General features: G+C 39.8%; 2 protein-coding genes across 2 annotated transcripts in view; both read left to right on the forward strand.

Annotated features, from left to right (window-relative positions):
• Positions 1–5,251, forward strand: part of celsr1a (cadherin EGF LAG seven-pass G-type receptor 1a) — a 52,001-nt gene extending 46,750 nt beyond the window's left edge. The window contains exons 31-35 of the mRNA XM_047389985.1: positions 846–943; positions 1,038–1,178; positions 2,592–2,861; positions 2,941–3,322; positions 4,067–5,251. Of these exons, the coding sequence (XP_047245941.1) occupies positions 846–943; positions 1,038–1,178; positions 2,592–2,861; positions 2,941–3,322; positions 4,067–4,094 (919 nt within the window). The 3' untranslated portion in view covers positions 4,095–5,251. The remainder of the gene's footprint in view (positions 1–845; positions 944–1,037; positions 1,179–2,591; positions 2,862–2,940; positions 3,323–4,066) is intronic.
• Positions 5,252–11,562: 6,311 nt separating this feature from the next.
• gramd4a (GRAM domain containing 4a) overlaps positions 11,563–26,176 on the forward strand; it is a 53,421-nt gene continuing 38,807 nt past the window's right edge. Inside the window, exons 1-2 of the mRNA XM_047389624.1 lie at positions 11,563–11,973; positions 24,903–25,116. Of these exons, the coding sequence (XP_047245580.1) occupies positions 11,945–11,973; positions 24,903–25,116 (243 nt within the window). The 5' untranslated portion in view covers positions 11,563–11,944. The remainder of the gene's footprint in view (positions 11,974–24,902; positions 25,117–26,176) is intronic.

Genomic DNA, 26,176 nt, shown 5'->3' on the forward strand with positions numbered 1-26,176 from the left:
ATGCATTTCTGTTTATGTAAGACATAATTGGCTAACACTCTTTCAAATTATCTTTTCTATGCTGCTCCAATTATGTATTAACTTACATTATTGGTGTTATAATGCAATATATTACATTATTGGTTAAAACACAGGGTGTAAAACAGAGAGAGGAGAAATTGAAAAAGTAGGGAGGAGGAGAAAGGGACTGTACCTGTATAAGTGGGACTGTAATGCAGACATTTACACTTCCTCCCTGCAGCGGTTTGCAAGTTCTCAGCTGCTTCCAGAAGCTTCTCTCAGATCAGCCATCAGACAGCTCAGAGTCTCTGGTAGCAAATTTTCCCTCCAGCAAATTTCTCAATCCTGGAATAAACGGCTGCAACTAGAGAGAACAAAAGAAAATTAAAATGTGTTTTTTGACTCATCAGCTAGTTATTTATGATCAGCAGGGAATGGAATCTAAACATAATTTATGTTTTGGACTAAAAGGCTCAAAATGGTTGCTCAGCGTGAAGATAGTACCAGTTATTGTTCAACAATTAGTTGGCCATAAATCCTCAATTAGTGGCTTGTTTTATTTCTGTTAATGTATTTACATTCACCTGACCTGGAGACATTTTAATTTTAGTTCCGTCAAAGCAAACAACAGGGGCAGATGTTTTGTAATGAGAGATGTGTGATGTTTCAGCTCTTGAACATTAGTTGACAAAAATGACAAGTTGAGGCTTGAATTAACTTCCAGTAATGCTGTACTTCCCCTCTCTGCCTCCTCTGAATATCTCCTAACCTCTACTCTTCACTCCTGTTTTTACCTCCTGCCTCCTCTATCTGTATCCCTTTGTTATCCGTCCGGATCTTTATAGGGAGGAGTCGGGTCAGAAGCCCAGCTCCTCAGGAACAGCTAAAGGACACACAGATCTAGATGGACCTCTTTTCCACAGAAATGGTACCAAAGGAGATGGTGAGCGGATTTATGTGCTCATAGATGATTATGTTATGGCACATTTATCTCTGGGTTTGTGTGATAGAGGTCCTTCCTTTCCTATTCCCAGCAGACTCTGACTCAGACAGTGAGTTGTCTGTTGATGAACACAGCTCCTCCTACGCCTCCTCCCACTCCTCTGACAGTGAGGATGATGATTTGGATGTCAAGCCTAAATGGAACAATGAGAGACCCCTTCACAGCACCCCAAAAGGTAATCATCAGTCCTGCTATGTAATCTGTAAAACTGAAAGTTATTAAAATAAAATGCGACACCAAGTAAAAAGGGATTTCAAACTGAAATCTGTTGCTATTGACATATTATAAGGGGTGTTTCCAGTCATATCAATGGAAAGTTGAGTGGAAGGACGAAGTGAAAAATGATGAAAAAGCAACCAGGATAATTAGAATTTTAAATCATCACCTTATCAGTTTCCAGCTGATCACCTCCTAGTTTATATACTCTGCTGTATGTAATGTTCTAGTTTTTTGTAGACGTTTTATTTTGGAGTTACATTAGCTGTAAACCGTATCCATCAAAATTAACAGAAATAAGCTATTAAAATACATCATCTGTTTGTGATAAATCTAAATGAATTGTACTTTTTGATTGGATTACTGAACTAAATTATTTTTATGATGTATTCTAATTTATAGAGAATGCACCTACAGGGGTTGGACAATGAAACTGAAACACCTGTCATTTTAGTGTGGGAGGCTTCATGGTTAAATTGGACAAGCCTGGTAGCCAGTCTTCATTGATTGCACATTGCACCAGTAAGAGCAGAGTGTGAAGGTTCAATTAGTAGGGTAAGAGCACAGTTTTGCTCAAAATATTGAAATGCACACAACATTATGGGTGACATACCAGAGTTCAAAAGAGGACAAATTGTTGGTGCACGTCTTGCTGGCGCATCTGTGACCAAGACAGCAAGTCTTTGTGATGTACCAAGAGCCACGGTATCCAGGGTAATGTCAGCATACCACCAAGAAGGACGAACCACATCCAACAGGATTAAATGTCGACGCAACAGGAAGCTGACTGAAAGGGATGTTCGGGTGCTAACCCAGATTGTATCCAAAAAACATAAAACCACGGCTGCCCTGTATATTTTGCTTCCACTCAGAGTTTCTGAAGGGTTATTTTTTCATTACCAACTTCTTTTCACCTGTAGTCAGTTTAATCATTTAACATTACCAATTTTGAAATATATTTTTAACCAATATGATTTAAAGTTGTTGCTTTGTTACTTTTCTGTTGTGTGTCTGGCTTATGTGTTGAGCTTTGGTGGTATGTTGTGCTTAATGAATATACACAGCACTCTCCACATTTATTAGCATCCCTGATATAGAGGTATGAAAAGCCCTGAAGTTAGGGATGATGTAATCCTATCCCAAATATCAGTTCTGGCTCCCTATCAAGAACTTTTTCTATATGTTTTTTTTTTTCACACTCGAATGACTATAACGACATCCAAGTATCTTATAGGCCAAAATATCATATTACTTTAGAGAGGAAACATGCCAGCGTTAACCAAGCACTTCAGCAAATTGAGCCAGATTTTTCAACATTTAAACTAAATGTTTTTTCACTTTAACATCTGCATGTCTCCTTTCTTCCTCCCAGGTGATACTGTTTCCAACCATGTGAGACCTTACTGGCCAACAGAGGGCACCACAGCTAGTGATAGCGAGGACCCAGCCGGGACAGACAGGCTGAAGGTCGAGACCAAGGTGAACGTGGAGCTGCATCCTGAAAATAAACTGAACCACATTGGTGAAAGAGAGAGGGATGGTCTCCTGGAGAGAGACAAGCAAATGCCCGGTAATGCTAAAGACATGGCGCCTGCTGGCCAACCCAACAGCAACAGCAACCACCAGCCAGAGCAGAGAAAAGGTAAGAGAAGCAACTAACCTACAAAAAATGAAAACGATTCAACCTGAAACACGCTAACCTGATCATTTGTCCTGGTCAGGTATCTTAAAGAACAAGATCAGCTACCCTCCTCCGCTCACCGACAAGAACATGAAGAACCGCCTGAGAGAGAAGCTGAGCGACTACAACTCCCCCACCATCACCTCTCCTCCGCCCATTAACAACTACAACACCTCTGCCCTGCCTCCCTCCTCTGTCAACGTCATTACACCTTCTTCCCGGCCGTCGTCACAGGCCTCCACTGACGGAGGCGGTCGCCTCGGCAACCACGACCACAGCTCCCTGGTAAAGCCGCCTGTCGCTCCCCGCCCTCAGATTCCCATCGGGCCATCACCGGGGGGTATCTACCGGGAGACCAACGGGGGAGTGGCCATGCACTTAAAGTCAGGGACGGTGAATGGAGGAAACAACTCCGACTCAGAGTAAGCAAAGAATGTCGGGATGTAGCAACAATGATGGTTTAACATCAGCCTCTTTGCATGAGTTATAAAGCATGGGTAGTAGTAATCGTTAAGTTGACTCATTCCTTAAATGGAGGAATGAATGATGCTGGATGATGTAAGTGCTTGCCATCTGAGTCAGTGTAATTTGTCTTCTGTTGATTAAAAGAGAAAAAGTTACTTGCAGTGCCTTGCAAGAGTTTTCATATCCCCGGAACTTTTTCACATTTCATCACGTTACAACCACAAGCTTCAATGTGTTTTATTGCAATTTTATGAGATAGACCAACACAAAGTAGCACATAATCGTGAAGAGGACGGAAAAAGACACTTGGTATTTATAGTTTAGAAAAAATGAAATGTAGTGTGGATCTGTTATCTGTATCATGTTCTTTCCACTTCACAATCAGGCACTGCTCCACACTAGTCTATCACATGAAATCCCAGTAAAATACATTGAAGCTTGTGGTTGTAACCTGACAAAATGTAAAGGGGTATGAATACATTTACCAGGCACTGTTTAGCATGAAATGATGCACCCATCCTGCTCTGCCACTGCCCACTGACCTCCTGCATCCCTGCATCCATTTTCACCTTGCATGTTCTCCTCTTCCCTTCTCTCTCCCTGCATACTTACTCCCTGCATCTCCCCTCCCTCTCCTTTCCCCCGGCGACTTTTTCCTCCTCTACCAGTGGCAGTAACGAGACTTCAATCTGACCCGTCAGGCAATTCCAAACCAGCCCGCCCTTGTGAGAGAAGATGCCTGCTGACAGGAAGAGAGCCAAGAAGAGAAGAGTTGATTAAAAAAACGTGAGATAAAGATGGAGGGTGGCTGAACTTTGGGTAAACGTCGGATCTACCCGTCCATGCCCCCTTTCATGTCTTAGCGAGCAGTATTAATGGCAGACTTTAGGACTGCCTGGGACAACAGAGATAAGGATGTGAGAGAGAATAAAGGGAACGCCTTAACAAGATATAAGTCTGGAGACGTGCCAAAACTACAGAAAGAATGCCTTTACAATGAATGCCTTACAATGATTTGAAGATTCTGGAGGACAGTTTCTATTTGCCAGAGAAAGTCTGATAAATGATCTCAAGCTGGTACACGTGTAGTCCAAGAGGACTTCAAAGACCACAGCCCCTTCAAGCATCTGTTATCAATGAACTCATCTGAGCCCAACAGTGGAGGATGCGTGTGCCGAGCGCTCTGTTTTATTACATTTCAAAGTCTCTACAAGCCTCTCAGTGCAGTGTATTTAGAGTGTAATTATTGTGTAGATATATTTTAAGTGAAAAAGAAGTAATTATTTTGTATTTCAGCTGAAGCTGAGAACAAGTTTGTAAACAAAAAAAAAAGAAATGCCTTAAAAATGTTGGGAAGATGACAAGATTGTGCCTTTCTTTTGGACTGTGGCCCTTATTCACTTGTACCTTATAGGCTTTCATGGTGTGGTAACAAATACCCTGGCTGAGTACTCCATACAGTAGTGGATAAATGTATTTTTTTTAATTCTTTTTTGAAAGAAGTGGAAGTCTGCCATCGGTTGGGATCCACCCGTTTGTTCGATTGGTTACCAAGGTTACAAGTTACAGTAACCATGTCATTCCATACTCGTGAATCTAATTTATATATTCATCACCTCTTAATAATAACATTTTGTTTTTTTCAAAAGCAACCCAAATTTCCCAGATAATACGGAAATGTGTACAGCCAGATTACCACTCCCCCTTTTGCATTGCACACTCTCAATGTTTTACACTGTTGTTGATAAATGTCCCTTTGCTTTTGTATGACGCTAAACACTGGACAATGTTTTGTAAAAGGATGTATATTTATTTTTTCATGTTTTTAAACACTGGAAAAAAAACTGATGATTGTGATTGTAAAATTAAAAAAGTCCTAATTTTCAGCTTTCTCTTTCCTCTTTGGGTTTGGTGGGTGAAATGAAACATGGTTGCTGTAAAGAAAAAACTGGTAAGCATGAACAAGTTTGGTGTGGAAGAATCTGACTCCTCTTCACAGAGTTCCGGCCTTGATCCTCTGGGTTAAATCAGAGCAGAGACTCTGAGCTAGGTCCACATGTCCGACATCAGTGTCTGACCACACTGGTACGTTAGGAAAAGTGGTCAAAAAGTTCCAGAATTATTTATATATATATATATGTATGTATATGTATGTGTTTATATTTATAATAGGAAAAAAATTTAAATTATAACTACAAGCTATGTAATCCACTTCTCTGGTCTCACAGTCAAGCATTTTACAGTTTCTTTGGAATGCCACAAGCCATGTCCTGGCCTCGAACGTCGAGGTTTGTTGCATAAACTCCTTGAGGGCTTACTTGTGGGTACAGCTTGCTAAACAATTGTAAGCAAGCTGACTGAAACGGTAGATGGCAGAATCAAATTTCACCAGCCCTTTAGGAGGTTAGTTGTTATGCCAACTGAAGTCGGTCCTCATCTGTGGTGTCAAAGACAGTAAGAAGTGTCAAAAGAGACTCCTTGTCAAAATGTGTGGTTAGATTAGTTGCAGTCTTGAAACCTGTTAGTGGTGTGCGTATAGTTAAGGATGTCGTCCAGCATCCCTATTATGTTTCATGAACTTTCATGGACTGCCTTGACACCTGAGACACTGTGTATGCACACTGTAACTGCTCTCAGAGGGCTATCGAACTGACACTCTGATGTTTTCTTTATCTCTGTCCCATCATTGCCAGACAAACTGAATTATTCACTTGCACCAGAGCTACAGTTGGCAACCTGGGTAGAGTACAGGGCAGAGCACGGCTGCACATGGGGGAGGTGGTTGACTGGTGCAATTCTGCCATCTACTGGTAGAGAAAATAAACCCACTCATAACTACAATGGTATGGAATATCCGTTACAAGATCAGTGCTGTCTTATCTAGGAATTTGTTTCACTGGTGGTTTTTATTTTACAATTGCCAGACAGACAGGATAGGAAGACATGCAGAAAATGGTCCCAGCTGGGAGAAGAACTGCTATGCTTAGGACTGAAAGCCTCAGTAAATGGTGCGCTTTTTTTACCCACGAGCCAAAAATGTATATAAATATAAACATACAATTAGCTGTCTTGAAATCCCGGATTGACCTATAACAGCTTTGTTTGTCCTCATTTGATAAGTAAACTATAAAGGCTAAGAATATTGTGCATGCATGTGCATGTTTACTCCCACTTTACACAATTGGTTTAAAAAAGAAAGGGCACATTTTAAGCCAGAAAACCGATGCTTAGAGGCAGTGGTGGTTCATGCATGAATGGCACTCTGGACGAGCCCCTCCTGTGTTGGCTCCAGTTTCAAACGTCCTCATGACTGACAGTAGGTGGGTGTGCCACAGGCAAAGGCGAAGAGTTTTAGACAACAACCTTGTGTCAAGAAAGACAGCAAATCCAAAAACCGAAGAAGTGTGATATTTTAAAAAATGTTATATCAGTGACCTTTGTGTATACTAAGGTTTTAAAAAGATTAAGAACCATTGCTAGAACATGTTTTCTTCTCAAAGGGTTGGTGTTTTTATTAAGTGATGATAGCAAATCTTGATTACATTCAACATTTAAAATAAATGTTTTAATAAAATCACTTTTACCTTGTTCCAAGACAAGATTGCCTTAATCCAAACATTTTATTGGAGTGTCTCCCAGGTCTGCAATCCAGGAATGGTTGTACAAACAAGTTGGCAAGATAGGACATGATTATTTTGGATTCATCCCAAGTCAAAGTAAATGTGGAAATCAGTTTCTTTTACACTTCATATCTCCCTGCATATCATGTAACACAGTGCTTAATGGTAAACCAGATTTATTTTTATTTTCAGCCAGTCTGATGTCTCCTGTTACCTTTAAACTATCAGTCCAGACTTACATAGAATGTAGTGTTGCCTGGAAAGTGAATAGAAATGTCATTTTCAAATATTATCAAAGCTCCAACACAGTGTTAGTTTCTGCAACATATCTTGGATATTTCTTGTCATTTACTAAAAAATCAAAAGCAAAACACAACGTGTTTACACTTTAAGCAACTATCTCTTCAATGTGGCATTTATATCAGCAGCGACGTCATCCATCCTTCCCTTCCTCCTCCTCCCAACTGTTCTATAAATGACTCTGGAGGGTCTGACAGTTGCATAAGACATTCCTGACTGTGCAGCCTGCCAGAAAATGCTGGTTTAGATGAAGAGGTTTATTACGGAGTTTGTAAATAAGCACAGAGGGAGGATTTGAGGAAACCTCAGCAGCAGCAGTAGTTCCTATACATGTGTGTGTTTATGAAGGAGCAATGGATATCCAATCTGAGAGCATTAGTTCCTTTCTTTGGTGCCCAATCCCATTTGGTGTGTTTACAGATCACGTTTTGGATTATATTTGTTAATGAGCTCCTGAAAAGCACAGAGTCAGACGATGGATAGCCACATTTAGTTATGTTTCAAAAAACTAACATGGAAACATGTGAATTAGAAGGTTAACTGTTAAACAATGGTGGTTTGGGTGTTTATTTTGGCTTTTAACAAGATTGCATAACAGTAATTCATAAGTGATTTATGACTGATTTCAGGGAGTGAAATACCTAAGAGATGTTTAATTATCTATGACAAGTAAATCCCAAATAATCTGAGCATAGGGAATTAAATTAATGTCTCAAGACTAACTAGTGTGGCATTCTACATTATTTAGCAAATAAATTTAATAGATTGTTGTACTACAATTTTATTTCTTCAATTATTCTAATAGGAATTAAAAAACATAGCTAAAGTTTTAGCCACCTGTTCTTTACAATGGTGCTAGTGGACATTTGCTTATGCAAACCTCTTTTACCGTCCCATCCCAGCATTTTTCAAAAACCTACAAGTCTGGAAGCTTTTTTTGCCTGTTTTCTTACGTTCCAACCTGTAATGTCAGTGTTGTTTAATCGTATTTTATGTGATGAATCTGAACTAAATAGTGTACGATGCTGAAGTGAAATGAGAAAAATATCTATAAAAAAAAAGAATTAAAAACAAAGAAAAAGCTGGAAATTGACATGTGCACATTTATCCACCCCCTTTACTATGTAGCCCCCAAAAAGTTCTGGTGCAACCAATTACTTTCAAAAGTCACATAATGTCAGTATAAACACACCTTTTCTGAAAGGCCCCAGAGACTGCTGCACCATTTAGCAAGAGGCATCACGAATGAAGACCAAGGAGCTCTCCAAACAAGTCAGGGATAAAGTTGTTGAGAAGTACAAGTCAGGTTGGGGTTATAAGAACATATATAAATATGTGATGTTCCCCATGAGCACAATCAGATCCATCATCAAATGGAAAGGACATGGTAGCACAACAAACCTGTCATAAGAGGGCCACCCACCAAATCTCACAGACCTGGCAAGGAGGGCATTCATGAGAGAGGCAGCACAGAAACCAAATGAGTTGCACAGCAGAGACTGGAGTATCTGTCCATAGGACCACAATAGGGACTACAGCCCATAAAGCTGAGCTTTGTGGAAGAGTGGCCGGAAAAAGGCCATTAATTAGTGTTAAAAATTAGAAGGTATATTTTTAGTTTGACCAAAGGATTGACCAAATGTATGGAGGAAGGTGCTCTGGTCAGATGAGACTAAAATAGAACTTTTCGGCCACCAAGAAAAACGCTATGTCTGGCGCAAACCCAACACATCCCATCACCTCAAGAACACCATCCCCACAGTGAAACATGGTGGTGGCACCATCATGCTGTGAAGATATTTTTCAACAGCTAGGACTGGGAAACTGGTCTGAGTCAAGGGAAAGATGGATTGTACTAAATACAGGGATAGTCTTGAGCAAAACCTGTCAGTTTGTCTGTGATTTGAGACTGGGACGGAGGTTCACCTTCCAGCAGGACAGCCATACTTATTCAGCTTTTTGTGAATTGAACTGACACAAACTTTGAAATTCAACATGATACACAAGGCCTGTACATTCTGAGATGGAGCTCTTGGGCTTTTTATAGTTTCTTTGAGAATTGCATCGTCTGATCTCGGAGTGAATTTGCTGGGTTGTCCACTCCTGGGAAGATTAGCAACCATGTTAAATGTCTTCCATTTGGGTGAATAATATATCCCATGGCAAAATAAAAAAGTTAGGATAAAATTAGATTTATTGTCATTGTGTGTTGGAAATGGCTGTATAACCCTTCCAAGGTTGATGGATGACAATAATGCCTTCTCTCAGCTCTTTGCTGATGTCTTTCCTGTTTGGCACTGTGTTAACACACACACACGTGTGTTATAGGTGACCAAACTCCAGTGACATGTGGAATCTGTTGTGTCCTTTGGAGTCAGGATTGACTACTTTTAGAACTGGATGAAGATCAGATCATTTAATTATATCGTGATACATAAAACCCAAGACTTTTTAAATGCCAGCCTTGCTCAGGGTCACTGTATGGTGAGATCTCTATCACGTTGCCTCCAAAATCTGTCTACAGACAAATGTGGAGCTAATCTTGATGTGCACTTACTCTCAAGCTGTCTTCAGCCCACCTGACAAACAGGTTCCAGACATGGATTTGTCTGGTTTTCTAGCGCGTAAATGCAAAAGACAGGGGTATTGAATATGATTTTTTTTGTTCCTTCATGTGTTATGTTGGGTTCTAGAGGATGGTATGGTTAAAGTTTAATCAGGAAGCAGGCAGCATGGCAGCAGCAGGACAGCCAGGCGAAAACTCTAGATAGCACTGGATTCTGGGGATGCTAACTGAACTCATTGGTAGTCTTACACCAGACACAGAAAGTACTTGTGCTTACCTTCTCCTAATCTATGGTCTCATCTCAAGGGTCAGGAGTCAGTTGACTCTTGTTTCTCCTTCTCTGACTCTTCCCTCTGTAAAAGCACCATAATATGCTTGCTCAACTGGCCTCAAACCACCAACAAGAGGCTAGTTTAAGCTTTTAAGAACTGCTTAATTACTTAGTATTGCAACAGAGGCATGGATGTTGGTAAGGTTTAATTTGGTCGTACAAAATAAGGTGAATGAAAGTGAAAACAAGTAGTAATGTATTATGCCTGCTGCAGTCGCTCCTGTAAGTAAATATTTAAAGTAAAAAATCAATCCAAGGCAATTTAGTTAAATGTTTTAAGAGAATAACTGGTTAGGATGAAATACGTTTTGGACAAACTTTGTTCAAAATTTTCATGTGCTCGTTTATGGAAAGGTGGTCTTAATGCCACAACAACATTAAAATTGCTATTTTATCTATGAAAAATACAATGAAGATTTTATAACTCTCAAACTGTGGTTTAAAGCATCTTTAATCAATGTAGACAAATCTAGTTCAGATTTGACCAGCCAGAGTATCATTGTAACAAAACTGTGTAATTGTAACAAAAACAATAGTAATGTGAAATGATTTTCATCACTGGCTTTTGATGAAAACATCCACTTACCAAAACATGCATCGTCCCATATGGGCTGAGTAAACTTTAGGGAATTTGGTCAAAGGTGACTTGCATTTTAGGGATAGTTGTGGCCCCACTTGTGCCCTTAAATGTCACACTGTACACACTTTAGGTCAGTGGTGTGCAGACGTTTTGCACTACTCAGGGGGTAAATTTGTTTTTCAACTTAAAATAATATTGTTGTGAATTCTTGTCTTTTTACCTACTCAACAATAAACTAAACATGCAATATTTTAATGATACAAAGTAGTCCGTTTTTTTTTTTTGCCTTATTAAAAGAAAGGAGCAGAGTTTGTCAACCTTTCTTTTGTTTCATTGGTCTTAAAAATCTTTAGTGAATTCCAGCAACAAAAATTTGAACTTTCTTCAAAGAACTCTTGCTCTATTAAAGAATAATTAAATTGTCATTGAAAATCTCCTCTGACAAAAATGACAAAAGTGCCCACTGGAGTGCAAAAATTGAGCTGCGTTCAGGGGCCACACAAAATTGTTCCAAGGGCCACAAATGACCCCCGGGCTTCACTTTGGACACCCCTGCTTTAGGTGATTTCCAGAAAACTTTAAGGACCCCTTCCACCAACTATAGTTCTGTGATAGTTGTGGTGATAATTCCGTTTTTTATGTCTTTTAGAGCGTTTAATCGCGATTTCTCAAGTCATTTGCTTTTCCACCTGTTTTATAATTTATCACTATGACTGTAGCGGCCACTAGTCGGTGCTAGGGAGAGCTAACGCCTCTCACATCCGGTCGTCCCCGGAACGCCAGTAAACGAGCCGCGGCCCCTTTAAGAAACGGCACTGACAATATTTGCTTTGCCCAGCTCGCCGCTTGTTGCTGTGTTTTCAACCAGAAAGAGGCAGAAAGGGCATGTTTGTCTCTGTAAGTAGTAGCTCATAAGGTGCTCTCCGGGGACGAGAGGGACGCAGCTTGAATTAAAAAATTGTATTTCTTCAGTTTTAATGGTCAGTCTGTCCGTCTAACCGCAACAATCTCAGGACGATACATTCGTTTGGACGGTGCTGAGCGGAAAGAGCGGCGGACATTGCAGGGATGGATGGACCTATAAAGCAGTCGTCGTCGTGAGGCAGGCGCTAATTTGGACGTCCTGAGCAGCAGCAGGTGTACGGAAGGATAAAAGCTGCACCGGAGGGAATCTCAGTGTTCATGAAACTTTGCTACGATTTACGTGCTGGGTAAGAACGTTTTTTTTTTCACCTCTGCGACATTAATATACCGCCCGTTTGATTAGAAAAATAAATACAAAGGCTATTTTTTTTATAATAATATGCGCCTCTTTGGCCTGTTGCCTCTCGTACGGGTCTTCCAAATGTAAGAATTACGTTGTCTTGTGTAGTCGAATAAAAATAAAACACTACTTGAGGCCTAACGTCAAAGTCATGTTTAATTTAATTTGCTGCCCTGAGAGCTAAAAATAAAAGTGTGACTTTCTTGCCAAACAGTGCATGTATATCGGACTAGCTAACGTCATTAGCTGTAGCCCTCATGGGACTGCTTAACGGTTCCATCAGGCGGCTAAAGCCTCCATTCGACGTAAATGTCAATAACATCACTAATAAACTGCCTTGGAACAGTATTAATACTCGTTGAACTTGTTTTAATGTTGTCAGCTTACTGCCGCAAATGAAATAGCATTTTATTGAAGTTTATTGATAAATCGATGTAAAGTAGGTCATATTTGTGCTGCCAATTCGTCTCCAGATACACACTGGTGGAACCACCCAAGTGATTCCACCTGTGTGTATTTTAATTTCTGTATAAATGCTGCTTATCTAAAGACCTGAGGTGTTTGATGGTAAGCCATGAAGTCCAGGTGAATGTAACACAGGAAACTACTTTAATCGCACCATCCCCACTGTTAAGCATTGTGGTGGCCGCATCATGCTGTGGGCATGCTTTTCATCAGGTGGGGCAGGGAAGTTGGTCAGAGGCTGCGAAAGACTGCAGCAAGGACAAATACCCTCAAGATTTTGCTAGAGCTACAATACAGTGGATAAAATCAGTGTAATCTCGAGCATCTGTGGCAAGACTTGGAAGTTGCTGTTCAGACAATGTATCCAATCTGATTTTAGGGGGAAAAAAAGGCAACGTTTTCAGTCAAGACTTACAAACAGCTAGAGACATACCCTAAAGTCCTGAAGCCTTTACTGCCTCAAAATGTGGTTAAAGTATTAACACAGGGGCCTAAAGAAAACAAATTTTTATTTGTAAACAACATTGTGAGAACTATGCATAATTTTTCTTCTACTTCTCAAATATAGTGAAAGTGAACTCATCCTCTTTCTTCAACCTGACAATTTTGTGCTGGCTTATCACGTTTAATTCCACGAAAAATCATTGGTGTCTGTTTGTATATTCACAAAATGTGAAAAAGTTCAATGCGTCTGCATCCTTTTGCAAGCTGTAGGGCCATAAACAGGGTTTCTTCCAGACTCTAAAGGCACACCTATGAAACATAACAAGGTGGTTCAGCCTTATAATCTTTTCTTCACCCAACACCTACCCTTTAAATAAATCGCATCTGGTTTAGCATTTCATAGGCCACGATCCACATAATTATCCTTGTGACCATACACCACCTGCCAACTAATCTGGAGCAAACCAATCAGGAAAAGCATACAAACATGATATTATTAAACATGCTACTCGAGCTTAACGATAACACAGTGATAAATATGTAAAAATGGAATATGTGGATTATATTTAGAATGTGATGGATTAGATTGGACCTACAAGCTTCCTCTTGTGTGTGTGTGATCTTTGCTAGTATTTCAAAGCAGCAGTTTAACAATGCAAATTCTTTTTGTATTCTTTTAGTTAGTTAATTAAACGTTTTAATTTATAGGTGCATTTATTGTGTGGGGGAAAAAAATATTGGTTTTGAGAAATGGAACTGGTTTTACAATTATTTGGACCCCTAAAATCCCTTTAAATGTAATATGATTGAAGCATATTTTTACTCTACTTTTTAAAAATTGTTTCTAGGAACTTCTAATTGGTAATCCATTGGCTCCTGTTTCCATGAGGTGTAAATATAATGTGACACAGGGGCCCATTCTTTTAGCCACTGTCCACTAGGCTGGATAAGGACCCATATTTATGTGGCCACCGGGCACAGTGAGCAGGATGGTGAGGTAGGAAATCTCTAAAGGTCACTGTTGGAGAAGTGCAACGGAAAGGGGCATCTTTGGGGTCAGCGAGTTTCCATAACAACCATAAGATGCCAACTACATGCTAACCAGTTTGGAACGTTCCCAAAAGGAAACCTTTTCTCGCCTGTCATCACAAACAAACACTAACTACTGTTTAATAAGGTAAAGGATCTGTGATCAGCTGTGGGTCTGTTTGTATGAACTAAAGAGAGGAGAGGACTGTGTGATAAGAGAGAAAAGGTCAAAGATCTCTGTCTTGTGAAGTGTTCAATGAGAAGACTAAGGCTCTGTTCACATGACAACTGCACATTTTCTTTGAAAATGGCACAAGTTGAGAACGACTTACAGTGTAATGGTTTGAAAACGTCCCGGTCCCCGTTGTCGTCAAGACGGGAAAAATTGAATCTTATGCGGTAGCTTTGGCTCATGGTCAGTATGACCAAAATCAGTACAAACTAGTGCGCACAGCACAATGACTGCCGAGCAGTTTAAAACCCACAGATGATGAAGATGATCACAATGACAATGGCGGATTGCAGAGTAGTGCTCATTTGTCGTGTAAATGTGTTAACAGAAACTGGAAAAAAGTCCTTTTTTCAATTAATTGTTGTTGTCTAAACGGGGCCTAAAACTGTGGCAGTGGCTACCCATGATTGGGCCACTGGTGACTTTGGTGTTTATTAACGTTCATTTAAGCAAGTCCAGATTCCCTAAATTCATTAAGAGCCTTTTATCAAAGTAACAAATCAGAAGCTACAACTCAGTTTCCATTTTGAGTGAAGTAAGCCCGTCAGCAGCTTTGGCTTGCTTCCTAAGTTAGCCAACAGTGTACACTCAAACCTTTCCTTCTCTGTTGTAATTCACATCAAGCTTTAAATGACTCGTCTGCTGCAAACAGAATGGCTAAAAGATAAGAGACTGTATATATATATACAAAACGTATGCAAATGTGGAGTGAGTAGAACAAAGTCTGCAGTCATATTTATGTAAAAGTACAGGATGCTACATAACTACTATAACCTGGGTTATGAACTATATTGACCAAACAGTTTATGTTTCCATGCTGTTGGAACAAATAAAAAGAAGGAAAACTTGATCTAAACCAAGACTGTTTCTGGTCTAAAGTATTAAACCAGTCTCTTGGTGTGTTCATTCTAGTATCAAAAACACACAGCTACATTTCTGGTCAGTAAGGTCAAAAGATCGTTAAATGTCTATTACTTTATTTAGTTTCTGTGCCTGAGTCACCTCACAAATCTGATTACTTTTTGATTTAAGTCGATCACCAGTTTTATGAGAGGGCAGATGGGCTGATTGGTGAGGATATATTGATTGTTTATGTAACAGAGCAGTGAGATAATAGCAGCAGACTGAAGCCATTTGTGCAGAACAAGGACAGGACTGAAAGGTAACAGTCTGAGCTTTGTTGTCCTTCTGTCTCCCACTGCCTGTCCCCACAGTAGAAATATCATATTCCATTGAGGCGATAATCGTGATTGTGTGGGAGTCGCTCCGGTCTGTCTGTGTACCGATGCAGTGATCTATTGAAGTGATGTCATTTCTGGTGTATGAAATATAAAGCAGCTTGTAACATCTAAAAGCTGGTCCAAGAAAATAAAGAAAAGTCAGACATGCCTTTATTTTCAGTTGACTCTTCTGTTTGAGGAGCCGTCTGCACAATTTGCCCAGAGGTTAACATTAGTTGGTTAGATAAAAGCTACAAACATCATCTTGTTCATGCCATTAATGCTGCGACATAATTCGTTTTTTCTGTACTTGTGACCCTGGGTTAAACTCTGAGTGCAAACAGAGTGGAATGTTTCTAATCTCTGATTGTCTTCCTTTTCTTGTTGCTCCATGTCTACAGTTTTCAATAAAAGTTTTCCTTCTGAAAACCAGGGTTCTCGCACAGTTTGGAAAGTGTGGAATTTAAGTGAGCTCCAAGTCTGTATAAATGTGGAAAAAGAAAATGGCGTAATGGACAGTATTTTTAGCTCCAGACTTTATTCTACCTATCTATTTTCTATACCCACGTATGCATTCCGGGTCGCAGGGGGACTGGTGCATGTCTCCTGCAGTCATGGGTGAGAGACAGGAAGCATGTCCAGGGTACTCCCTGGACATGCTTCCTGTAAATCAGTAAATTTTAGATGAAACATGTGTAGACATTTTGGAAAATGGACTCTTCCACAATTTGCATCAAGTTTGGCAGGACAGAATAGCATGTGACTAGAACAAGCTTCATATCTGAGCTCCCTCACTGGCAGTGTACTTTATTTCAGTTATTAATCAGCGTGGCAGTGGTGTCTTGTTTACTTCTCCCTCTGACCATCTGTTACAGCTTTCTGTTTTTTTTAATGATTTTTTTGTTTTGTTTTTTTCCCCTGAGTAAACCAAACACCCATTTGAACGTCTTAGTCCGCGCGTGTAGCAGAGTATTTAAAGGTCATGTTAATCTCTCTGTCACTTTGAGTGTCTTATGAAACTAAGCAAAAGTTGAGAGCAGTTCCACAGACGAGTGTCTTGCACTCCCTGCTATGTTTAGAGACTCGACACCATAGATGAAAAATGAAATGACAGGATCTCCTTACATAAGTTGATGCAGCATATTTGAGTACAAGCACCTGTAAGTGGAAGCTGGCCCCGAGTCTGTTAGTAGAGCAGAAACACCACTGTATGGCATCTTGATCAACAGGCAGTTATTATAGATGAGTGCCTAATGTTCCAGAAAGCAACCGCTTTCACAGAAAGTCTGTAAATGTCACTGGTTCAGTGGTTTTACTTTGACTTTTTCTCCTACATGCAGAGTAGATGGATAACAATGATACTATTGATATAGCAGCTATCATCTCATGTGTGGATATACTGTTCCTTCTCAAAATATTAGCATATTGTGATAAAGTTCATTATTTTCCATAATGTCATGATGAAAATTTAACATTCATATATTTTAGATTCATTGCACACTAACTGAAATATTTCAGGTCTTTTATTCTCTTAATACGGATGATTTTGGCATACAGCTCATGAAAACCCAAAATTCCTATCTCACAAAATTAGCATATCATTAAAAGGGTCTCTAAACGAGCTATGAACCTAATCATCTGAATCAACGAGTTATCTCTAAACACCTGCAAAAGATTCCTGAGGCCTTTAAAACTCCCAGCCTGGTTCATCACTCAAAACCCCAATCATGGGTAAGACTGCCGACCTGACTGCTGTCCAGAAGGCCACTATTGACACCCTCAAGCAAGAGGGTAAGACACAGAAAGAAATTTCTGAACGAATAGGCTGTTCCCAGAGTGCTGTATCAAGGCACCTCAGTGGGAAGTCTGTGGGAAGGAAAAAGTGTGGCAGAAAACGCTGCACAACGAGAAGAGGTGACCGGACCCTGAGGAAGATTGTGGAGAAGGGCCGATTCCAGACCTTGGGGGACCTGCGGAAGCAGTGGACTGAGTCTGGAGTAGAAACATCCAGAGCCACCATGCACAGGTGTGTGCAGGAAATGGGCTACAGGTGCCGCATTCCCCAGGTCAAGCCACTTTTGAACCAGAAACAGCGGCAGAAGCGCCTGACCTGGGCTACAGAGAAGCAGCACTGGACTGTTGCTCAGTGGTCCAAAGTACGTTTTTCGGATGAAAGCAAATTCTGCATGTCATTCAGAAATCAAGGTGCCAGAGTCTGGAGGAAGACTGGGGAGAAGGAAATGCCAAAATGCCAGAAGTCCAGTGTCAAGTACCCACAGTCAGTGATGGTCTGGGGTGCCGTGTCAGCTGCTGGTGTTGGTCCACTGTGTTTTATCAAGGGCAGGGTCAATGTAGCTAGCTATCAGGAGGTTTTGGAGCACTTCATGCTTTCATCTACTGAAAAGCTTTATGGAGATGAAGATTTCATTTTTCAGCACGACCTGGCACCTGCTCACAGTGCCAAAACCACTGGTAAATGGTTTACTGACCATGGTATCACTGTGCTCAATTGGCCTGCCAACTCTCCTGACCTGAACCCCATAGAGAATCTGTGGGATATTGTGAAGAGAACGTTGAGAGACTCAAGACCCAACACTCTGGATGAGCTAAAGGCTGCTATCGAAGCATCCTGGGCCTCCATAAGACCTCAGCAGTGCCACAGGCTGATTGCTTCCATGCCACGCCGCATTGAAGCAGTCATTTCTGCCAAAGGATTCCCGACCAAGTATTGAGTGCATAACTGTACATGATTATTTGAAGGTTGACGTTTTTTGTATTAAAAACACTTTTCTTTTATTGGTCGGATGATATATGCTAATTTTGTGAGATAGGAATTTTGGGTTTTCATGAGCTGTATGCCAAAATCATCCGTATTAAGACCATGAAAGACCTGAAATATTTCAGTTAGTGTGCAATGAATCTAAAATATATGAATGTTAAATTTTCATCATGACATTATGGAAAATAATGAACTTTATCACAATATGCTAATATTTTGAGAAGGACCTGTATATATTATATCCTTTTATACAAGGTCTTCGCAAAAGTATTTTGAACCTTGAACCTTTTCCCATTTTATCTTGTTAAACCCACAAACATCTATGTGTCTTTGGGGGGGGAGGGTCATGTGATAGGCCAACAAAACCACATTAACTGAAGATGACAGTTCAGTTCACTTCAGACTGACGCAGGGTTTCCGCTACATGTAATTGATCTCAACGCACCGGCATGGCAAAATAAAAGCCAACAAACCTTCAGAATAAAGTTCCTTTTTTTTTTTTATTAAATAAATAAACATGTTCCATTCTGACCGACGGAGCTATTCCGTTATTATGGTAATTAATGAGAACGGTTCCACATTCTCCGTGACTAATCCGAACGTCACCGCCGACGGACCCGCTCTCCATTGTTTTCTGTCAAATTATGGAACAACTCCAATTTTCTGTTGCATTCCATTCCTTACCTCTTGCGCAGGCTTTTTTTTGGGCTCCAAGGAACTTGCAGCAGACGTATGTTGCATTTGAATGACAGTAATGAGTTAATTAATACAAGTTTACCTTAATGTTTCAGATACGTTTTGAACAGCATGAAGTAACATGCCCCCCCCCCCACGGCAGCCCACCGCTTAAAAAAAAAATCCTAGAGGAAACGCTGTGATGTAATGACAAAATGGGTCTGCAAATAGCAATTTTAGGTCTGCCTTCAGATTCTGGATTTTTCTTTTTTTTTATGTTAATGTGTCCTGTTTGACAGAGTAGCACTGAGAATTGTTGTCTGAGTGGCAAGAAGAAGCCCAACGGGTTTACTTTCACAAGTGGAGCATTACGGCTAATGCTATAATGCTCTACTTGATTTTAATCTCTACAGGACTTGAGGTTTACCAGATGACTACTCCGCCTTACTGAGCCACATCCACCCCTTTTTTTAGAAAACAAAAGTACTACTGGAAGATTATAATTACTTGGTTGGATGTTGCAAGTCTTAAAGTTATATAACTCCTCAGTCTTTACAATTAAAGCTTTTACTGTATTCTGTATTGTAGAAATTATAGGAACACAAATTTCTCAGCGACACCACTTTTGGAAGTTTTGCCCAGATTCCTATATTGATGCATCTATGCAACTATGCATCATTTTTCTTCTACTTCTCAAATATAGTGAAAGTGAACGCATCCTCTTTCTTCAACCTGACAATTTTGTGCTGGCTTATCACGTTTAATTCCACGAAAAATCATTGGTGTCTGTTTGTATATTCACAAAATGTGAAAAAGTTCAATGCGTCTGCATCCTTTTGCAAGCTGTAGGGCCATAAACAGGGTTTCTTCCAGACTCTAAAGGCACACCTATGAAACATAACAAGGTGGTTCAGCCTTATAATCTTTTCTTCACCCAACACCTACCCTTTAAATAAATCGCATCTGGTTTAGCATTTCATAGGCCACGATCCACATAATTATCCTTGTGACCATACACCACCTGCCAACTAATCTGGAGCAAACCAATCAGGAAAAGCATACAAACATGATATTATTAAACACTCTACTCGAGTTTAACGATAACACAGTGATAAATATGTAAAAATTGAATATGTAAATTATATTTAGAAAGTGATGGATTAGATTGGACCTACAAGCTTCCTCTTGTGTGTGTGTGTGTCCTGTTTGACCACATTTGGAAGTTTTGCCCAGATTCCTATATTGACTGTACTGACTGTTAACATTTTGTCATAACTAAAATTAAGAAATATGTATTGTCGGTAACCAGGCCTGGGTTCAGTGACTGTCTGGGATTGGGTATAGTAGTAAAGGTGACCTAGAGTAACCTCAAGCTTCAGGGTTTATTAGCAGAAGATTACTCAGAGAAAGGCTCACGCATACTCCCTCTGATACAGAACATTAGGCTTGTATCAGGGATGCAGAGGGAGCTTGTTTAGCTATTCAGCCCTGACTAATTATCACGGATACAAACACTAGCAGCTCACACGTGTTGCTATAATGTCATCTATGGTTTTACTGTTTGTTAGCATCGTTGTATATTTTATAAGTGCGTCATCCGTTCTGCAAACCTGTTTCAGCAGTGGCTTGCAATGAGGTAAAGATGTTGGAGATGTCTTTGTGTTTGCACTTAGTGAGGCAAATGACTCATGAGGGCTGTTTTATTTGCATTCAGGGTGATCAGACCTTAAACTGAAACCCACTCCTCCTCTTCCTCGTACTCCTGTTATTTCCTCACTTCTATTCAAGATGCTTCTATTTAAGATCTGCTTAGAACCTGGTTCTGGAGCAGGGAATAAATGAACTGGAGGCTGCCTTAAGAACCCTGCAGTTAAAGAAGGCAAAGAAAAACACAAGAACATGCAATATTTTCTAAAGCAAAACCTATGCTGTAGTGATGATTTTAACATTTAATGTATTACCATGAATCTGTTCTTTTAGATTTTTCATTTAGGTATTTTGTATACAGGTAGTTGGAGCTGATCTGTGACTGAAATAATGCATTTTATCATGGGAACGGGTTTAATTTTGGCAGGTGTATTAACAATTAGAGGAAAGTATTTCTTAATCTGACACTCGCTGTCTCCACTCACCCCCAAGAAAGGAAATCCAAACCCGCCAGTCACATCTGTAGCTTCTGCTTATACGTGGGTGGTGGATGGAAACTCAATATTTGTGTGAAAAAGTGTTGCATAGAAACGTTTTACCACATTTTCTTGACACTCTTCCTCCTTTACAATATTTCCACCACTCTCCATGAGCTTCAGCATTGCAACCATTAACAACACAATAATATTACTCATATGCAGATCTTGAATGCTAAACACTTGACATCTACTGTCCTGCAAAATATTGCAACCAAGCATTACTTTGCAGTTGTGATATTTGACGAACTGATGTCGTGATGATGATTGCAGTCCGATATTGTGCAGCTCTAATTTGTATTTGCTCCCATTACTCCGATACCCCTAAATAAAAGGTAGTGCAACCAGCTACCTTCTGAGGTCAAAGTAACTAGGTCACATTATAAATACGGCTGTTTTGTGAAGGACTTTGATAAGACAACTATTAGTTGGATGTTTGACTAATCTGACCCTATATGGAAGAATAACAGTGTTGGAGTGTGACACAAGTCATGTTGGGGACATGGTAAACATGTGAATGGAGGTGCTTTGGTCAACTAAGAGCCAAGTTACACTTTTTGGCCTACATGTAAATTGATATATGTGGAGGAAAACTATCCATCCTGCTGCAAAACAGCGTCAACACGGAGGCACACTGCTCACAGACTCTGGTTCAAGTATGAAAACAATACAGTGAAGTGAAAAGGTTTCCGAAATCTACAAATCTCACAAGTGTGGCATGCATTTGTATTTATCCCCCGTTACTCCGACACCCCAGAATAAAATAGTCCATCTTTGTTTAATTTATTTATAAGTAACATTGCGCATCACTCCGAATATTCCCCACGGTGAAACGTGGTGGCACAGAAAATGTTAAGACATTTATATATGGATGTTTATCACTGATATGCAAATAGTCAGAGGTATGATTCAGATGTAGAAACAGGGTGTTTAATTTTTAATTTGAATAACACCAGAATGTTTAAAATACTCCTAATACCTGATTTGGCAAATACAGAATTGTCCAGGAACAAGATACTTGAGCTGACATATCCCTCCCACCCCTCAGCCTACAGATAAGCAACAAGCCAATTAGACAGGGCCAAGCTGCCAGAGACTAGGGTTAACCCTGAGTTAACCTGCCTTGTTGGTTTTTACAAGATTTCATTTTCTTTTAATGTTCCTACTGAAAACTGAGCATTCTTTTCTGTCGTACTGTAGATATACTTGCACATATATTGCTAGCAGAACAGAGTAGCAGTGGATTAATCATTGTAGTACTGCGTTTGGTCATAAGCACTGTAATTAGTGCTGCACAAAGATTGTAGACATTGGAAATTAATCAGAGCGAAACCAAATCCTGTGAATTTACTAGGAGGTAATAAAATATGGAAAGAGGAATTGATGAAGGAAATGGTCATTAGCGTAATTCTGGTTTCTATTGATTTCTGTCCCACAGCAATCTTACCATGTGTGCAAAACGTCCTGTGCAACATAAAAATATACATGACCAAACCAAGGGTTCAGAATATTTGTGGAAACATCTACACAAAGAATGCTAAAAGTACTGCAGTATCATCAGTTTGTTTTAATCTCAAAACTACATATTTCACTGCTATAAGGTGGAAAAACAGAAGCCTCTTTTAAAAACTGCTCCTCTGAAGGAGTCTTCAGCTTATTTTGATTGTCCTTTTAAATTAAAAGGACACTCCTACAGGACGTAGGAGTGGGCGAAAAAGTTTTATCACAATATTCTGTGGTACTATTGTGATGGTAAACAACTACCTACTTTTTAGTTGTTTTTAGGTAACCGTGTGACTGGAGGTCACAGCAGACCTAGCGCCACAAACGCAAATACTGCTCTTGGAGAATAAACCTATTTTTGAAATAAGCTTCTTCAGGACACTAGAAGTGTGATTTTCATAACGTACTGCACCCAGTAACTGTGTTTTAATCATATTTTTAAATTTATTGCTATTTATTGAAGCTGTCATAGAGCAAGCAGTAGAGAAAATTCTTCGCGATAAGTGATAAACGATTGCTGATAAAAAAAAAAAAGTTAGAATATAAGACCGGGACTAACATGTTTTTCCTTCAGAACTTTCTTTCAGATCAATCTTTTCGTCATCCTGTTGTGTGACAGTCGTCAATCAAGCAGATTATGTAATGGTGAGGGATTATACAAAAAGCTACTCCTAATCCTTTACCAATTGACAAATCCCAGAAAGCAAACAACTCAGGAAAGTTTGAATGGCTTCTCTTATCCGGGAAAGCATCATATATCCATCAACTTGTGAATGACTTCCTATTGAAGAAATATTAGGAGGCTCTCTGTGAGCTTTCTTTTTATTTTGAGTTTCAGTCAAAAAGTTTTGATAACAGTTGATTTCATTTGCATCAGTGTGTTTGGGATTACTTCATGCTGTAAATAAAACGTTCTTAGGAGACCTTACATGTAATGACTGAAACAGGTCCCCGTCCTCATCAGGATGGGGCTCTTGACACCAACACTGCGATTTGGCCACGGCTTAACTTTTGGAAGCTAAATCAATATGAGCCCGGAAAATCCGGTGCCGTCAGCTGAAGCCAGAAGAGAAACGGGATGTAATCATCCCATCTTTCTGTCTGGGCTAAAGTGGGGGAGCAGCCCCACAGGGACGAAGTTAAAACTCAATGAGCATTAAAGGATAGCTCATTCAGTACGTTATGGAGTACCAATTCTGCCATAATTAAGAATATATACAGAAAGAAATAAATGCTGAATTATTAATTAAGCATGCCATTAAATACACAAATAATACAATAAATAAATATAGGCAGTAATTAAGTTATTCACTGAGATATAAATGTAAATATCTAATTTAATTAGCTTCTTTATTTATTCACCTTTTGTAATTATTATCTTGTTTATTTATTATCCATTACAATTTCCTCCTACCACACAGCACGCGTGACGGCAAGGCAACCACCTCAGCTTCCCGGTGTCCGAACTCTGCCTACATTTATTTATTGTATTTTATGTGTATTTCATTGTGCGCTTATTCATTATGTACATTCATGTCTCATTGAATAATTGAATTACTTCCCACATTTATTTATTGAGCATTTATTTATTTCTGTTTTATATTCTTAATCCTGGCAGGATCGGTCCTCCATCGTACGTCACCTTGTTGGACCTTTTTAGGAAATGTGAAGAGGTTTGGTGCTAGGGAAGCAGGATTGCAAGCAATACTCACGGTGTTCTGCAACGTTGTTAATATCCGTCCACAAACTTTAATGGATTTTATTCCATTATTATTTATGTGATCCATCACCAAGTAGTATATACATTTAAAGTGAAAGGAAAGTCAAACATCTGGATGTTAACTAGACCGCTTGAACATGCTATAATCCGAACCATTCCATTGAGCTCTGGCTGTATGTTTAGGGTCTTGTTCTGCTCCAGTTTCAAGTCTTTTGCAGCCAAGTGGGAAGAATATTGTGAATTAGTTTTTCTTCTCTCTGAACTGTAGCACACCTCTAGTTCAGAGTGATGGGACTCCTTTTTAGTTACTGTTTTGAAAGTAGTGCATAAATCCTGATATTTGAGGTTGTTTTGACTAATTACTTTACTTTTGATGACCGTTGGTCGCACTGGATTTTATTTTAGGGAGTTAGAGTGAAGTAGGAGGAGTACATACATACATCATTCTTTTCACTTATAAATTATGCACTGCTGTGTTGATCTGTCACAAAAAATCTTAAAACACATTTGTAGTCTGTGGCTGTGATGTAAGGGTCTTGATACGTGGCATTGTTTATGTCTTTCAGAGTGTTACCTTCAAAAATGTGTTATGCGATTTTATCTTTTTTTGTGTTTGTGTACCACAGGGTTGCCGTCCGCCATGTTAAGGTAAAGCCCAGGTGTGCGGTGTTGACCATGCTAAAGCGCCTGGACAAGATCCGCTTCCGAGGCCCCAGAACGAGAGACGACTTCCCGGATCTGGGCGAGTCGCCGCCTGCCTCCGACAATGAATGTAACGACGAGGTGCAGCTGAAGCCCCGAGCGGCTCTGCGGGATACGGAGGATGTCCTGCGAGACCCTGTGAGTTTGATCAGTCCTCTGTACATGATAAAATGTTATGCAATTGTTTACTTTTTTATTTAACTGGCAACAGTGAAAATAAATTTCACTGTTTATTTTACTATGACCCATGGAAAAAAAAGCTCTTATCCTGTATCATGAGGCATTTCCTCTGAGGAAACCAAAGGGAGAAAAACATGCTCTTTCACCCATGTTGTTTTTGTCCCTCACCAAAGATAAAGAGCTAACATGAGAACGGAACAAGGATGATGAAGAGAGGTCTTCTCATAATAAAAGCAGTAAAAAAGGGAGAAGAGTGTGATCAGGATTAATGGTAGACATGACACTGAGATGGCAATCTGCTTGTGAACAACAGAGGAAAAGGGAGGAACAGCAGTGAGATGAGGAGATGTTAGAAAGCAGGAAGGGGACGGAAAATATAGGAGGTGAGTTTAAAACTGAAAAAAGGATAAACTTGAATTTGACGTCCGAGGAATAAACTCCTGGCTGTCCTCTCTTCTTGTATCTAGGTGGGTGGAAGAAATAGTTCCTGCTGGTGACTAAAATTTCCAACATTGTCATCAGTGTGTCCTTGCACAAATAGAAAGATGTCCAAACTCAAAGTACTTTGTCCATCACTTGTTTTCTATCTCTTCCTGACCGAAAGCCGATTTGCAAGCTGATTTTCTTTTTTCCTTTCATTTTCATTAGATGGAATAGTGGCTTGGGAGTTATGGTAAATTGTGGATTTTTCTGGATCCCTTTTTGAAAAGGGTGTGAGGAGTAATTGCTTAAAACAGTCACCCTAAATCTGAGATCCAGATCCTGAGCCATATCTGTCTGAACAGTTTGTACACGCGGTGCCTTGTAAAAGTATTCACACCTGTTCTATAATAAATTAAAAACAGCAAATTTCCTGTAGTAAATATTTATCCAAAATTAGATCAAAAGTTAGGGGCTGCACGGTGGCGCAGTTGGTAGCACTGTTGCCTTGCAGCAAGAAGGTCCTGGGTTCGATTCCTGGTCGGGGATCTTTCTGCATGGAGTTTGCATGTTCTCCCCGTGCATGCGTGGGTTCTCA

This window comes from Girardinichthys multiradiatus, chromosome 17, assembly GCF_021462225.1.
Source record: "Girardinichthys multiradiatus isolate DD_20200921_A chromosome 17, DD_fGirMul_XY1, whole genome shotgun sequence".
Lineage (NCBI taxonomy): Eukaryota > Metazoa > Chordata > Actinopteri > Cyprinodontiformes > Goodeidae > Girardinichthys > Girardinichthys multiradiatus.